The 16,201-nt window shown below is 36.7% G+C and overlaps 1 protein-coding gene across 11 annotated transcripts in view; it reads left to right on the plus strand.

Annotated features, from left to right (window-relative positions):
• PHKB (phosphorylase kinase regulatory subunit beta) overlaps positions 1-16,201 on the plus strand; it is a 238,738-nt gene that overhangs the window by 56,795 nt on the left and 165,742 nt on the right. For all 11 annotated transcript variants that reach the window (XM_054533204.2, XM_054533198.2, XM_024233087.3 and 8 more), the window contains 1 exon segment: positions 1,480-1,560. In XM_054533204.2, coding sequence (XP_054389179.1) covers positions 1,480-1,560 — 81 coding nt within the window.

The following is a 16,201-nucleotide window of genomic DNA, read 5'->3' on the forward strand; positions in this document are numbered from 1 at the left end:
GCAACTAGTCTTTCTGTCCCTGTGGATTTGCCTACTCTTGGCATTTCATATACAATAAATGATCTTTTTGTGACTGGCGTTTTAAATTTAGCATTGTGTTTTCAAGGTGTATTGGTCAGGATTCTCCAAAGGGACAGAACTAATAGGATGAGGAGAGGAGAGAGGGACAGAGAGAGAGAGGAAGGGAGGGAAGGAGAGGTTAGAGGAATTGACCCATACAATTATGGAGGCTGAGAAGTACCATGAGAGGCCATCTGCAAGCTGCAAAAGCAAGGATGCCACTAATGTGGCTTAGTCCACATCTGAAAGCCTCAGAACCATACAAGCCAGTGGCGTAACTCTCTGTTGGAGGATGAAGGCCCAAAAGCCCAGTGAGCCACTGATGGAAGCCCTGGAGCCTAAAGCTGGATAACCTGGAGTTCTGATGTCCAAAGGCAGGAGAAGAAGAGTGTATGAGAGCAAGAATTCACCCTTCCTCTGCCTTTTTGTTCCATCTGGGTGGCCCCCAGTCAATTGGGTGGCACCTGCCGACCTTGAGAACAGCTCTTCCCCACTCAGCCAGCCAACTCACATCCCAGCTTCCTCCGGAAACATCCTCACAGATGTACCCAGAAATAATGCTTTGCCAGCTTTCTAGGTATCCCTTTATCCAGTCAAATTGACACCTAAAATGAACCACACAAGGGTTGTGCCTGTTGTGGCACGTACGTTTCCTGCTTCTTTACCTGAGACAATTCACACATCCCATTCAGGATTCTGTGAATATCCTTTTTTGTTAAAGTGATATTAGTATTTTTTTGTTTAGATCATAAAATATCTATTTTTAATACACTAAAATAATACCTCCTTTGTTCATAAAACTAATTTGTTCATAAACATGTTTTAAATTATGTTGTACCATTAACATTAATATGTTCCTGCAGTTGTTTACAGAAATTCTGTATTCGTTGAATATAAGACTGTTTTCAAGATGCACTGCCTATTGTTTATGGGGTACTGGCATCATCATAGTGTCTTGATTACCAAATATCTTTTTTCATTTCCATGTATTTGAGATGGATTGGCATTTCATACTGCCTGTGGGGCAAAACTATTCCAAAGTAGAGTAGAAGTACTTTAGACCCAAAGCTTGAAAATAAATCTTAAAAAACAAATGATATATTCCTGTTTTTTTCAAAGTTCTTTTTGCCATGTAAAGAAAACAAGTGATGTAGAAACAGTTGTTAACAGTTTTATTTGAAGCCGTTTCCCTAATCCAGTGTTATCCATTACAATGAATTTGAGAATTTAGAATTTTACATGCAAAGCTGGGATTTTTATTATGAACTAAATTCACAATACCTTTATTTCACAGTAGGAAAGGAAATAGTTTTATGACACTATTAGAGCAAATGACTTGTAATTTTAGCCTTAATTAATTAATTTTATAACTTGTTTTGGTTGTTTCCTTTAACCTTTTAATGTTTCTGTTTGTTGCAGATAAATGCAGTGTCACTCTATCTCCTTTACCTTGTGGAAATGATTTCCTCAGGACTCCAGATTATCTACAACACTGATGAGGTATGATTTCCCCAAATTTTCTACTACTAAATTTCACCTCTGAAAATATCTATTTTTTTTTTTTTTGGTTTTCACAACTTATTTTTAGTTTATGAAAAATGTATTCCTGTTACATTTATATAATCAGATAGTAGATGTTGGTTGTTGAATGAAAAAGTCTTTGTATCTTCAATGCATTGCACTTTTAAAATGAACACAATGTGTAACAGGTTGTAAAACTTTACTCCCGTGAAGACTCTATTTCAGGTAATCTAAAAAAAAACATGTAACTTTTAAAAAATTTTAGTAACAATGAAAGCAAAAATAACATTTGCAGATTTTCTCAATTATTGTCTTTTTTTTTTTTTTTTGAGACGGAGTCTTGCTCTGTCACGGGGCTGGAGTGCAGTGGTATGATCTCAGCCCACTGCAACCTCCGCCTCCCAGGTTCAAGTGATTCCCCTGCCTCAGCCTCCAAAGTATCTGGGATTACAGGCACGCGCCACACCACCTGGCTAATTTTTTGTATTTTAGTAGAGACGCGGTTTCACCACGTTGGCCAAGGCAGTTTCGATCTCCTGACCTTGTGATCTGCCCACCTCGGTCTCCCAAAGTGCTGGGATTACAGGCGTGAGCCACCATGCCTGGCCTCTTTTTTTTGTTTTACATCGTTGCATTTCGTAACTCACCCTTTGAAAAGTAAAGAGAAACTTTTATCCTGTTATATTATTTTTATTTGTAGGATCTCAGTAGGGTTCTTCATGTTTTTCAAAAGACAAATACCATGTACTTATTCTTATTAGGAAAATTGTAAGGAATTCATATCCCAAAGATGAGAAGCATTTCTTTCACAGGCATTATTGCTTGAACAAACACACAGGCACATGCGCTGATGTACTTTGAAATGTGCCACAGTGGGAGCAAAAAAGCTTTTATTATTTGGTACATGCAGTGAGAACTCTGTGAAAGGGTAGATGTACTATATATGTTTGTTGCTATTCCTCTCCTGTGATCCATGCAAGGGAGAACAATTACATCAGACACTTAACACCAAAATTGTCACTGGACCGTACTGAGGGTACTACAAAATAGGTGCATGTAGCCCTGCCCTCTAGTAGTTTATATTCTTATACACACTTATGGTGTGTGAGTTTATAGTCTCATACAATAAATAAATTCTATTTAGAAGTGAAGATAAATAATGAAGAAGAAATTATGGTCGTAAGAAATTAATAATACCCAGTATGGTTACTTCTATTTGATTTGTCAAAGAATTCTATGGTTTCATTTCATCCAAATAGTTGTTAGTGTTTATAATATTGTGAAGTGGGATTATTCAAGCATTTGGGGTCAGGGAGGAGCTGGGAAACTCCTGTTTTAGTCCAATTTTAAGGAGCATGCTAAAATATAAAACAAAGAAGGGAGAGGAGCTGGGAAACTCCTGTTTTAGACCAATCTTAAAGAGCATGCCAAAATATAAAACAAATAAAAGAGGCATGACTCTGACTGAGGAGAGGAGGCCTTCCAGAACCAGCCCACTTAGCTTCTCATTTTTTTCCACCCATAACATCTCCAAAGCACTGGGAGAAATATCCTAGATCCCTGTGGAACATCTTATGATAACCGTTTACAATTAGTGGCAACTAATATTGCTTACAAGTGGCTTTGTTTTGTTCAGTAATTTTTTTTTTTTTTTTTTTTTGAGACAGTGTATCACTCTGTCTGCCCAGGCTGGAGTGCAGTAACGCCGTTTCAGCTCATTGCAGCCTCAACTTCCTGGGCTCAGGTGATTCTCCCACCTCAGACTCCTCAGTAGCTGGGACTGCAGATGCACACCACTATGCCCGGCTAATTTCTTTTGTATTTTTTGTAGAGATGGGTTTACCATGTTGCCCAGGCTGTTCTCGAACTCCTGGGCTCAAGCAATTAGCCCACCTCAGTCTCCTAAAGTACTGGGATTACATCTGACAGCCACCGCACCTGGCCTTGTTCAGTAATTTATTTTTAATTGTAAAAATTTTACTTTTTGCTTTCTCAATATATGTCATAATTCATTTTGTATTTTTATTTGTCAACTGCCATTTTTCATGAATATTATATTTACTTTAGCCATTCCATTTGGTTTTATATGGCTTATATAAGCTTTAAAATTTTTGGATATTTCCTTACCTTCTTAAACTGCTTTTTTAAAAAAAATTTCTTATTTGTGGTTTTTCTTGGCCTTATGGTTTTTATTTACTATATGTGAAGTTTTTATGTAACTAATTATCAATAGCCTTCAATATGTACACTTAAAAATCCTAGAGTAATAAAACATGTCATTTCTGCTCACCATCTTTTTCCTTGAGATTCTATATAATGTGTTGGATCATATGGAGAGGCAGTAAATGGACCTGCATAGAATCAGTTAATGAAATTCTTTTTATCTAAAGATCTCAGAGGATTCAATTCTTTGAAAAGTGGTATGACTTGGAAACCTTTTCTTTTTTAACTGTATCTTAGGTTCTGGTTTGGCTAGTTCATAACCCTACCACATCTTCAGTTCCTAGTTACACTCACATGTTAAGACAATCTAAGGACCCAGGATGTCAGTGGGATTACCGTTTATTTCCTTCTCTATTTACTATAAAATTTAAAATTTGCCATAACGCTTCTTTTTCTTAGGAGTGAAGAATTCAGAGTTTGGAGATATACATATGTGCACACACACATATACACACACACATATACATACATACATAATGGAATATAGGTACTGCATTGTCTGGACTTTGGGGTTTTTGATAAGCCTTTCTTTTGCAGCTCATTATATCTTTACTGGTTCTATTGTTTTTATAAAATTTGTATCTATACTGTAGTTCCTTTGGGAGAGGGCCATGGTCTTAAGGGTCATGTGCACCTTTACAAAGGGGCAGTGAACCTACTAAGTGGCCATGTTTGTGGTGATGAACTTTACTGCAGAATGTATTTCCTAAGGGCAGGCACAGTAATGTATGCTAATTTTCTAACATCTTTCATTGCCTACACAGGCGTACCATGTTTCCTTGGTATCAGTATTTCCTAGTGTCTATAATAGTCTTGCTGTGTACATTGGTCATACTCATTTTTTATTAAAAATAAAAACTTTGAAAAAGACAAAGTTCTGTAGTTCTGCCCTTGTACTGCCGTTTGCTTTCTTTATCTAGAGAGAAACTCATCATATATGTTAAACTTAGACCTAAATATAAATTTACCTAAATCAGTCCTTCTGATAGAGACTTATTTACATCTGTTGGAGGGGGGCAAAGTAATGAACTGCTACGTGGCGTTCCGTGTCTCATTTCATGACATTCTCCATTAATAAATATTCTAAAAGTAGATTCATAGAAATAAGAAAGAAATCATTTAGAAGTGGGTCCAGAGAAACTTACTTCATTTAAAGTCAAAGTACCCCCTCAAATTTGTATAACAGTGAAATTTTGTTTTGTGTTTGAGATTCTTTTTTATGTCTCTTATCGAAGTTGTTAAAAGCACATTTAGGTTGCAAGCCTTATAATAAAAATTGTGCACAAAACTGTAGGTGCTTGTTCAACATAAGACCTGTGAAAGTCCCCTTTATGAACTCATGTGTCATTTACTTTTTTTTGCAAAGATGTTTTCTACCATATGACCTAGCAGCTCTTTTCAAGTATGTCATGTTTCAGATTGGATGACACATGGAATTTCTCTCTTATTGTATTAGTCATCTTTTGCTGTGTAACAAACTACCTCAGAACTTAGTTTAAAAGATTAAACATTTATTATTTCACAGCCCATGGGTCAGGAAATATGGGAGCAGCTAAGTTGGGTGGTGCTGGCTTGGAGTCTCTTATGAAGCTGCACTTAAGATGTCAGCTGGCTCTGCACTCATCTGAAGAGTTTACTGAGACTGGAAGACCCACTTCTGAGATGGCTCAGTCATATGGCTGTTGGCAGGAAGCCTCAGTTTCTCCCCAGCTGTTATTAGCAAGAGACCTTTCCAACTGAGCTGCTTTGAGTGTCCTCATGACATAGCAGGTGGTTTCCTCCAGAGCAAGTGATCCAAGAAAACAAGATAAAAAATACAGTACTTTTTATGACCTAGCCTCAGAAGTCACATTTATACAGTATCCTATTTATTACACAAGTCATCCCTATTCAGTGTAGGCCGGATTTACACAAGGGCTTAGATACTAGGAGTTATGTATGATCGGGAGCCAGTAGTTTTTAGTTGAACTTCGTTAGAGAGATTTTTTAAGGTGAGATTTTTTTTTCCTTGTGTACTAAGACTTTTATTTTAAAGATAGGTATTTTATTCTATTATTTTCTATTACTGTTTACTAAGTTGTTGTGTACATGTTTTCTCTTTAAAATATTAAATTTTTTTTCTGGCTTTTATTTATTGTATGGAAACTTTGTGTCCTAGATTCTACCTTTTGCTATGAGATGGTTATCAGGCTGAACTTGAGGGGTTTCTATCTCAAAAGTTGGAATAAATCTTTTCTATAAGTAATCTTAGAGGCATTATAAGGTATTCTTAGCTCCTGCTTGTCATCAGTTTACACAGAGAAATAAGTAAGTTGCTCAAAACTATTTATGGATGGTTTTTCCTCTAAAAATAGAAAGATAACACTGTACTTGTTTCTAAAATTATATGTAGCAATAGTAATAATGACTAACATTATATAGAACTTATGTGCTGTCACTGTTCAAAGTGCTTTGCATATATAAAAACTTATTTAATCCTTACAGCAACTCTATCAGGTAGGTACAGTTACTATCTTCATTTTACAAATGACCAAAATAATGCAGAGAGCCACTAAGTGGCTTATCAAGGTCGCACATGTAGTACGTGGCAGGGCTTGGATTTAAACCAAGTAGTCTGACTCAAGAGTTCATTTTCTATGCTGACAGTGAGTGTTTTAGATCTCTGTTTAACCTGTACAGATATGAGTGACATATATGTCATGTGGCAACATCATATTCAAGCTTCAAAGGCAGCCAAAGAGGCCTAAGGCTTACAGGTTTATTCATGTTTAGTTGTTTCTATTTGTTCATGCATCCTTGCATGGATTATACAACTATCTGATAAACATTTATTGAGTTTCTGTAATGGGCCAAACAGTGAGAATATAAAAATGAAAAAAGAGATTAGTCTGTAACATCATGCCGTCCATATTATTGTGGGGAAAACAGAGAATGGGTTGTGTTTTCATTTTCTTGATATCATTTGAAGCTCAAAGCTTTTTATTTATTTTGATTAAGTCCCATTTATCTAATTTTTTGTTGTTGTTGCTTGTGCTTTAGGTGTCGTAGGTCTTTTAAAATTTCTTCTAATGTGGTTTTGTAGTTTTTAATACATTATTCTTTCATTCTTTTAAATTCTTTCTGCATATTTTATTTTGTATACTAGGTTAAATTGAGCTTCTTAATTTTATTATCAGAATGTTCATTGCTATCATATAGAAATTCATTTGATTTTTATAAATTGATCTTGTGTTCTGCAATCTTGAACTCGTGTTTAAGCTTTAATCGTTTTTATGAATTCTTTAGGTTTTCTATGTAGAATATTATGTCATTTGCATATAGTAATAGTTTACTTCTTCATATCCAATATGGATGGCTTTTAAATCTTTTTCTTAACTAATTTCCCTGGATAGATGCTCCAATACAATCTTGAAAATAAGGGCTGCGCGTGGACATCCTTGTCTTGTTCCTGATTTTAGGGCGAAACCTTTTAATCTTTCACCATTAAATGTTACCTGTGGGCTGGGTGCGGTGGCTCACCCCTGTAATCCCAGCACTTTGGGAAGCCGAGGCAGGTGGATCATATGAGGTCAGGAGTTCAAGACTAGCCTGACCAATGTGATGAAACCCTGTCTCTACTAAAAATACAAAAATTAGCTTGGCATGGTGGCGTACACCTATAATCCCAGCTACTGGAGAGGCTGAGACAGGAGAATTGCTTGAACCCGGGAGGCAGAGGTTGTGGTAAGCTGAGATCATGCCATTGCACTCCAGCCTGGGAAACAAGAGCAAAACTACGTCTCAGAAAAGAAAAGAAAAGAAAAGAAAAGAAAAATGTTACCTGTGGGTTTTTTTGGAGATGCCCTTCATCAGATTGAGAAAGTTTCCTTCTATTCCTTCTTTCTTGAGTGCTTTCACCATGAAAAGTTGTTAGATTTTTAATATTTTTTTCTATATCTGTTGAGATGATTATGTGATTTTTGTTTTTTATTTAATTAATATATACTACTTCATCTATTGATTTTCTTATTTTGAACCTACCTAAAATATCTGGAATAAATCCTACTTGGTCATGATGTATAATCCTTTTTAAATGTCACTGCATTCATTTGCTGATACTTTGTTGAGTATTTTTACATTAATAGTCATGATGGATATTGCCATATATCTATTCTGTGTTTTGTTGGTTTATATATGTGAATGAGATACCTTTGTCTGGTGTTGGTACCAGGGCCAATAATGGACTCCTAGGATGGGTTAGGAAATGTTTCCTCTTCTATTTTTTGAAGGATTGGTATTAATTTTTTAAATGTTTGGTAGATTTTATCAGTAAAGCTTGCTGGGTCTGGGATTTTCTTTATGGAAATGTTTTTGATCACCATTTCTCTTCAGATTTTCTATTTCTTCCTCAGTCAGTTTTAGTAGTTTGTGTTTCTCCAGGAATTTGTCTATTTAATCTAGATTATCTAATTATCTAATTTGTTGGCACATATTAGTTCATAGTATCCTATTTAAGTCCTCTTTATTTCCCTAAGATTGATGTTAATGTCCCTTATTTCATCCTTCCTTTACTAGTTTGAGTCTTATCCCTTTTTTTCTTGGTCAGCCTAGCTAAAGGTTTGATTTTTGTTAAGCCTTTTCAAAAAATCAATTTTTGGTTTTATTTATTTTTAAAATTATTTTTCTCTTCTCTATTTTATTTATTTTTTTAGTCTATTATTTTTTTCCTTCTGGTTGGTTTAGGTTCATTTTTCTTTTATTTTTTCTAGTTTCTTGTGCTGAAAGATTAAATTACTGACTTGAGATCATTCTTCTTTTTAAAATAGACGCATTTTCAATTATAAATTTCCCTCTACTTATCTGCATGCCATTAGTTTTGATATTCTGTGGTTTTTTATTCGTTCATCTCAATGTGTTTTTTGATTTCTCTTGTGAGTTTTTCTTTGACCCATTGTTTATTTAATAGTACAGTTTTTAATTTTCACATATTTGTGAATTTTTAAATTTCTTTCTGTTACTGATTTATAATTTCATTCCATGATGGTGGGAAAACATCCTTGTATGATCTCTGTACATTATTGAACATGGGTATTCACATTATTGCCCTTTTCAACTCAATTTTTTTTTTTTTTTTTTTTTTTGGTAATTTCTATCTCTATTGATTTTGTCTATTTGGTGTGACATCTTTCTCAGGAGTTCCTTTTGTTCTTTGTACATGATTTCCTTCAGCCCTTTGAACATATTTAGAATATTTGATTTAAAGTCTTTGTCTAGTAAGTCCAGTGTTTGGACTTTATCAGGGACAGTGTCTATTAATTTCATTTTTCAGGTATACAGACCACAATTTCTTGTTTCTTTGCATGTGTCATCTTTCTTCGTTAAAACTGGACATTTAGAATAATATATTAATTCCAGAAATCAAGTCTCCCTACTTCAAAGTGTGGTGGTGTTGATGTTTATATTTGTGGAGTTGCCTGTTTGTTTAGCATCTTTCCTGAAAATTTTCTGTGAATTATGTATTCTTTGTCATAGGTGGCCATTGAGGTCTTTGCTGAGTTAGCTTACTGGTCAGTTAATGATTGAAATTTACTTAAATGCTTTGAACGAATCAGTCTCCTCGCCTTTGCAGAGGTTCTCACTGTGTGTGTTAGGCGTAACTTGAAAGCTCTCATAGGAAGTGCCCAATTCTACTTGAGCTTTCACTTCCTGCTTTTGTAGAGCATCCATTTCAGCCAGAGGTGTGGGAGTATTATCTCAGGTCTTTACTTACTATAGGCCCACACCTATGTGTGTGCATAGCTTTCTGACTTTCCAGGAATATGTTGGAGATTTTCAGTGGCCCCCGTGGACACTTCATCCCCCAGTTTTAAGAAAATTTGTTTTAGGCAGGTGCAGTGTTAAACGGTTGCAACTGATTATTTCCTTTATATGCCTAGAAGAAAGGCCACTTGCATCTGTGTGAGCTCTGAGGTCATTTAAAGAAAAGCTCTGAATGCCTGTGTTCAAGGAGCTGTCAGACATTCAAATAGTAACAGTTTACTAAGATGGTGGTTTGGGGGAGTTCTAAAGCTGTTCTGTTCCTCCTTCATGTTGTTGCTAGTCTGCTGGTTTTTCATGTGTACTATGATTTTGTGGCTGTTGATATATAAACCTACTACAGAGTTGGGGAGAAGGGTTGAGAATAGAGCAATTTCACATACCCCAAAGCTCACTCTACTTACTGAGATTTCAGCCATTTTTCTTGATTTAATGCTCGGATCGTTGTATGCTCTTGTTTAATTTCCAGAGTTCTGAAAAAATTTGATGATTTTTGTCAATATTCTTACTGCTTGTGTGAACAATTGGATTTCCTGAGACCTTTCCTCTGCTATTCCGTGATTTGGATTCCGTTTGTTTTTTAGTAATTATTGTTTATGTAACTTTATATTTGTACCCTCCCCTACTGCCAAAGAAAACCCTTTTATCCTGCAGTTCAGTCATTTTATAAGATCAATTAACCCTGGAGTCCTAATGTATTTTTTAACTGCCTTAAAAAAAAAAACTTTAATATGCTGCATACATTTTGCTACATTTAAACATCTATATACAACACTTTTAATGGCTGCCTGACATTCTGTAACATGTGTCAGAAATATACAACCAGGCTGGGCGGGGTGGCTCACGCCTGTAATCCCAGCACTTTGAGAGGCTGAGGCTGAGGCTGGTGGATCACCTGAGGTCAGGAGTTCGAGACCAGACTGGCCAACATAGTGAAACCCTGTATCTACTAAAAATACAAAAATTACCCGGGAGTGGTGGTGCGTGCCTGTAATCCCAGCTACTCAGGAGACTGAGGCAGGAGAATCGCTTGAAGCTGAGAGGTGGAGATTGCAGTGAGCCGAGATCGTGCCACTGCACTCTAGCCTGGGTGACAGAGTGAGACTCTGTCTCAAGAAAAAGAAAAGAAAAGAAATACACAACCAAATCCCTCTGGTTCATTTATTCTCAAAATATTTAGTGAACCCCTGTTGTATGCCAGGCCTTTGCTAGTACATTTAGGCTTACTGCAGTATGTTTCTATTGTAAAAGTAATGCTGTCATCATCTATTTGCTGCCGGATATTTGTACCCATTTTTGCATAGTATTTTTATGAAGTTCTTAGAATTCAGCTATTACTTTGAGATTTCTGTCACTCCATTGATTTTACAATTGGGCAGTGAATTTATACTTATGTCTGAATTAGTGTCTTTGATTTTTTTGAACTAAAGTTAAACTCTCAAGTATTTATGTAGAAATGTTTTTGTAATTTTTGTTGGATACATGGCTTACTGAATAAAGTTCAAAGTTAACATATTTAATAAAGCTTATCATATGAATGACTGAAATTTATTTTTCAAACTGGCCCTTCTAAATTATACTTCATTATGAAATGTTAGATTAACTCATCACATGTCTGTTCGGAATGACTACAGTGGCTTAAATGAAAAGGTGCTTGTCTTTCTCACCTAATGAGAAGCCTGGAGATAGCTAACTGGTTAGTTGGTTAGTTTTCCTTTTCTTTATGACCTCAAAATGGCTGCTCTAAAAAATGCTAACAAGAAAGTTAATAAAAGAAGAGTATTAGCTACTTTTCATCAGAAGTAGCCATTTTTATTAGACTTATCCAAAGTCTGTAGCAGTCCTCCGCTCATGCCTTATTGGACTGTGCTGTTATAAGGCCATCTCCAGTTGAACTAGAAAGCTGGGAAAGTCTGTATTTCTTTTCCAGCTTCTTATAGTTGTGCTGTTTAATAGAAATATAATGTGGACTATGAGTGTAATATCTAGTAGCCACATTAAAGAAAAGATGAAATCATTATTATAATTTTTTTTTTTTGAGACAGGGTCTTGCTGTGTCACCCAGGTGGGAGTGCAGTGGCTTGATACCGGCTCACTGCAACCCCTGCCTGCTGGGCTCAAGTCGATTCTCGTGCCTCAGCCTCTCAAGTAGCTGGGAGTACAAGTGCGTGCTAGCGGGGTTGGCTAATTTCTGTATTTTTTTTTTGGTAGAGATGGGGTTTCACTATGTTGCCTAGGCTTGTCTTAAACTCCTGAGCTCAAGCCATCTGCCTGCCTCAGCCTCCCAAAGTGCTGGGATTACACGCATGAGCCACCACACCTGGCCCAAGAGAAGATGAAATTATTATTATTTTTTTGAGGTGGAGTCTTGCTCTGTCGCCCAGACTGGAGTGCAGTTGCGAGATCTCGGCTCACTGCAAGCTCTGCCTCCCAGGTTCACACCATTCTCCTGCCTCAGCCTCCTGAGTAGCTGGGACTACAGGCACCCGCCACCAGGCCTGGCTAATTTTTTGTATTTTTAGTAGAGATGGAGTTTTACCGTGTTAGCCAGGATGGTCTCGATCTCCTGAGCTCGTGATCTGCCCACCTCGGCCTCCCAAAGTGCTGAGATTACAGGCGTGAGCCATGGTGCCTGGCCGAAATTATTTTTAATAACATTTTATTTAATGCAGTATAATAATGTTTCAACATATAATAAGTATAAAAGATTGTCAAGGAAATAGTGCACATTCTTTAGTTTTTGCTAAATCTTCAAAATCTGGAATATGTTTTACGCTGAAAGTTCATGTCATTTTTGCTCAGCTGTGTGGCAACTGCTCAGTATTCACGTGTAGCCAATGGCTACCTCATTTACTGCATGTGGTTGTTTGCTTTCTTTACCTGTCACTTACAATATACTGAACTAAATTTTCATAATGCAAATGGACAGGAATCAGGAAGTTTTTGTTAGGTAATATGGCCGTTAATTGAATAAATTTAAAGTTTTCATGTTTATTAAAGCTTGTCATTATGAATAACTGAAATTTATCTTTTAACTTGGCCCTTCAAAGTATACTTCATTATGAAATGTTAGATTAATTTATTCTGTATTTGTTCTGGATGAGCACTGTGAGATGTAGTCACTGAGATGTTTCTGCATTTCCGAGATATTTCTTCGTTTTTCCTGAGTTATCTATTTCTTAAGTTATCTATTTTTTTTATTGTTCCTTAGTCATTTCTTTGCAGTATCTGTGTATTTTGAATCAGTTACTATTGACCACATATTCTCAGCCACCATGGGAATGAAGCTACTGATAATAAGATTAGGGGCTAACCTTAGTATTCATTTGTTTGATCTGCTAATAACATTCTTTGAGGATATTTTTTCCAGTTCTGAAATTCCTTCATTCAGTATCCCCATGTTGCCTGACTGGGAAGTCTTAAAAGGGAACACTTTAATATTTTTCTTTTTACTGTATCATGAAAGTTCTACTTGACTCACTTAAGATTTTTAAAAATCTTTTAAAATTTTTTTAAAAATTCTTTTATGGGAATTTTTAAATCAAGTTATATTATTTGTTATCTAGTGGTATTGAAAAGTGGCTATTACTTTTTAGTTGGCTTTAGTATTCTGAATCAGGCAAAGTTTGTGATTTTTCAGTAGAATTTTTATTATAATGACATAAATTATCCATTTTTTCCCTAAAATCTTGAAATCTTTGGATGAAAGTTCTTTAGTATTGCATATGGTTCACTTGTCACCTGCAGGAGAGGGAGAATTCCCCAAGGACAAACTATTTTAATACTTTGAGCAGGAGGCAGGTACAGTTTAGCTGAGAAAAGATTTATTCTTTGATTTTAATATGTCTGGAGTTTTTACCCACAAATGATCACTATTTTAGGAAAGGGGTGGCTTTTTCTTCAATAATGCCAGAGCATTAAAAAGATAACTACTTTCTATCAGTGTTAACAGATGTATAAATAGGAAAAAATATATGAAATAAGGTAAATCTATTTCAAAATGGAGAGAATTGGGGAAAAGCACTATTCGAAGAGATGATGACTGTGAATCTGAATTGAACAAAACACATCTTGTACAAAATACATAAAAATAACTCTTTTCTCCCCTGCCTAAAAAAACTCCTAGGGAACAAGAGATGGAAGGAACTTGGGTCCCTAAATGACCTTACGGCATTAGTCCATTAATCTGCCCCACCAACGTGTGTTTTATGAGCTTTAAGGTTTTTTTTTGCTAGCCGAAAACAACGCAATGATGAAAAGCACAAATCTTTGTTCATCTTAAGTGAAATGCCCAACTCTTCATTATTCATCTTTAGATGAAATGCACTCTGTTTGTTATTTATAGCTGTGAGTGAGAGAAAGCCCCCATGTAGGGCCACACAGGGAGTTGTACCAGAGGCCGGGTGAACAGCAAGCTTCAAGAGTAGGGAACAGTTTATAAAAGCATGATGAGGAGGGGAGGGTTAGCTAGGTTTCTTGGGCTCCCTGTGGATTAGCTAATTTGAGTACTTTTTGTGGCTCCTGTATAGGGGTTTTCTCACTTTGTAGGATAGCTGGCCCTGGGGCAGTTAGGGTAGATACATAATGGTCCAGTGTGAGAGCTAATCCGGGAAGTGGTTGGGGTATAGATCTGCTACTCAAGAAGAACTATCCAGCCTCTAACCAGGGCCTCAAAATTGGGTTAAAAAAAAAAAATGACTAGGCCATCTGGGTGCGGTGGCTCACGCCTATAATCCCAGCACTTTGGGAGGCCAAGGGGGATGGATATCTGAGGTCAGGAGTTCAAGACCAGCCTGGCCAACATGGTGAAACCCTGTCTCTACTAAAAATGCAAAAATTATCTGGGCATGGTGGCGGGCACCTGTAATCCCAGCTGCTCGCGAGGCTGAGGCAGGGAGAATTGCTTGAATCCGAGAGGCAGAGTTTGCAGTCAGCCGAGATCATGCCATTGCACTCCAGCCTGGGCAACAGAGTGAGAGTCTTCCAAAAAAAAAAAAAAAATTATTCACCGTTGCTGATAAGCTCAACCTTCAGTTCCTGTCCCCTTCCTGGAGGTTGAGAGTTGGGACTGAAAGTTTCAATCCTCTAATCATATAGCTGGTTTCTCTCCCAACCAGCCCCCATCGTCAAGACTTCAAGGCTGTAGTGAACTATCAGGACACCACTGAACTCTAGCCCGAGTGACAGAGCAAGATTCCATCTCTTAAACAAAAAAGCAAAAAGAAAAAAAAAATAGCTTTTATTGTATGGTTTTTCAAGAAAAAATGAAAATAGAAATTGAGAAATACCATGGAACAAAAATGAAAACACATCATATCAATACTTGTAGCGTATAGCGGAAGTGTTATTGGTGAGCAGTTTTTAGCCTTGAATGTTGTATTAGGCCGTTCTTGCGTTGCTATAAAGAAATACCTGAGACTGGGTGATTTGTAAAGAAAAAAGGTTTAATTGGCTCACAGGTCTGCAGGCTCCATAAGCATAGCACTGGCATCAGCTCAGCTTCTGAGAGGCCTCAGGGAGCTTTTCATCAAGGCAGAAGACAAAACAGGAGAAGGCAAGTCACATGGCCAGAGCAGGAGCAAGAGAGAGTGGGGAGGGAGGTGCCACACTCTTAAACCACCAGATCTCATAAGAACTCACCCACTATCTCGAGGAAAGCACTAAGGGGATGGTGCTAAACCATTTATAAGAAATCTGCCTCCGTGAGTTACTTGCCTCTAACCAGGCCCCAACTCCAACACTGGGAATTACAATTCAACATGAGATTAGAGGGGACACACATCCAAACTATATCACATGCAGATAGTAGAAAAGAGTTATGATGAAAAAGTGATAAGTTAAATATTAGATTTTAAATGTTAGGAAAAGTATGCCTTAGTAAACACAAAGCAAGTAGAAGGAAGAAAATAATAAAGATAAATACAGGAATAATGGTATCAAATATAAAGGTAAGATAGAGACTCTCAAAACCAACAGCTTTATTTTTTAAAAAAGATTAACAATATAAACTGACCTCTTAAAAAATTTACCAAGCAAATAAGGAAGAGTTAAACAGAGAAACAATATTCACAATGAAAAGGAGAACATAACTGTAAATAAGTAGAGATTAAAAGAGAAAACAGGAATCTGCTATAAGAAAGTGCACGGCAATAAATTTTAAAACTTTCCAAATGGAATGTGTTCTAGAAACACCATAATTTACTGTTTTGGGTTGAATTATGTCCCCTCAAAATTCATACATTGGAGCTCTAGCCCCTGCTACCTCAGAATGTGACTATTTGGAGATATAAACATAGTGTTTTAAAGGTAGGGTCTTTAAAGAGGTAAATTAAAATGAGGCCCTTGGGTGAAACCTAATCCAGTCTGACTGGTGTCCTCATGAGGGAAGTAAATTTTGATGTAGAAAGGGATACCAGGGGTGTGTGTGCACAAAGGAAAGGCCACATGAGGACAAAGCAGCAGGAGGATGGCCTTCTGCTAGCCAAAGAGCAAGGCCTCAGGAGAAACCAGACCTGCCAACACCTTGGTCTTAGACTTCCCACTGTCAGAACTGTGGAAAGAGAAATTTCTGTTACTTAAGCCACCCGGACTATGGTATTTT

The sequence above is a fragment of the Pongo abelii genome, chromosome 18 (assembly GCF_028885655.2).
Source record: "Pongo abelii isolate AG06213 chromosome 18, NHGRI_mPonAbe1-v2.0_pri, whole genome shotgun sequence".
Lineage (NCBI taxonomy): Eukaryota > Metazoa > Chordata > Mammalia > Primates > Hominidae > Pongo > Pongo abelii.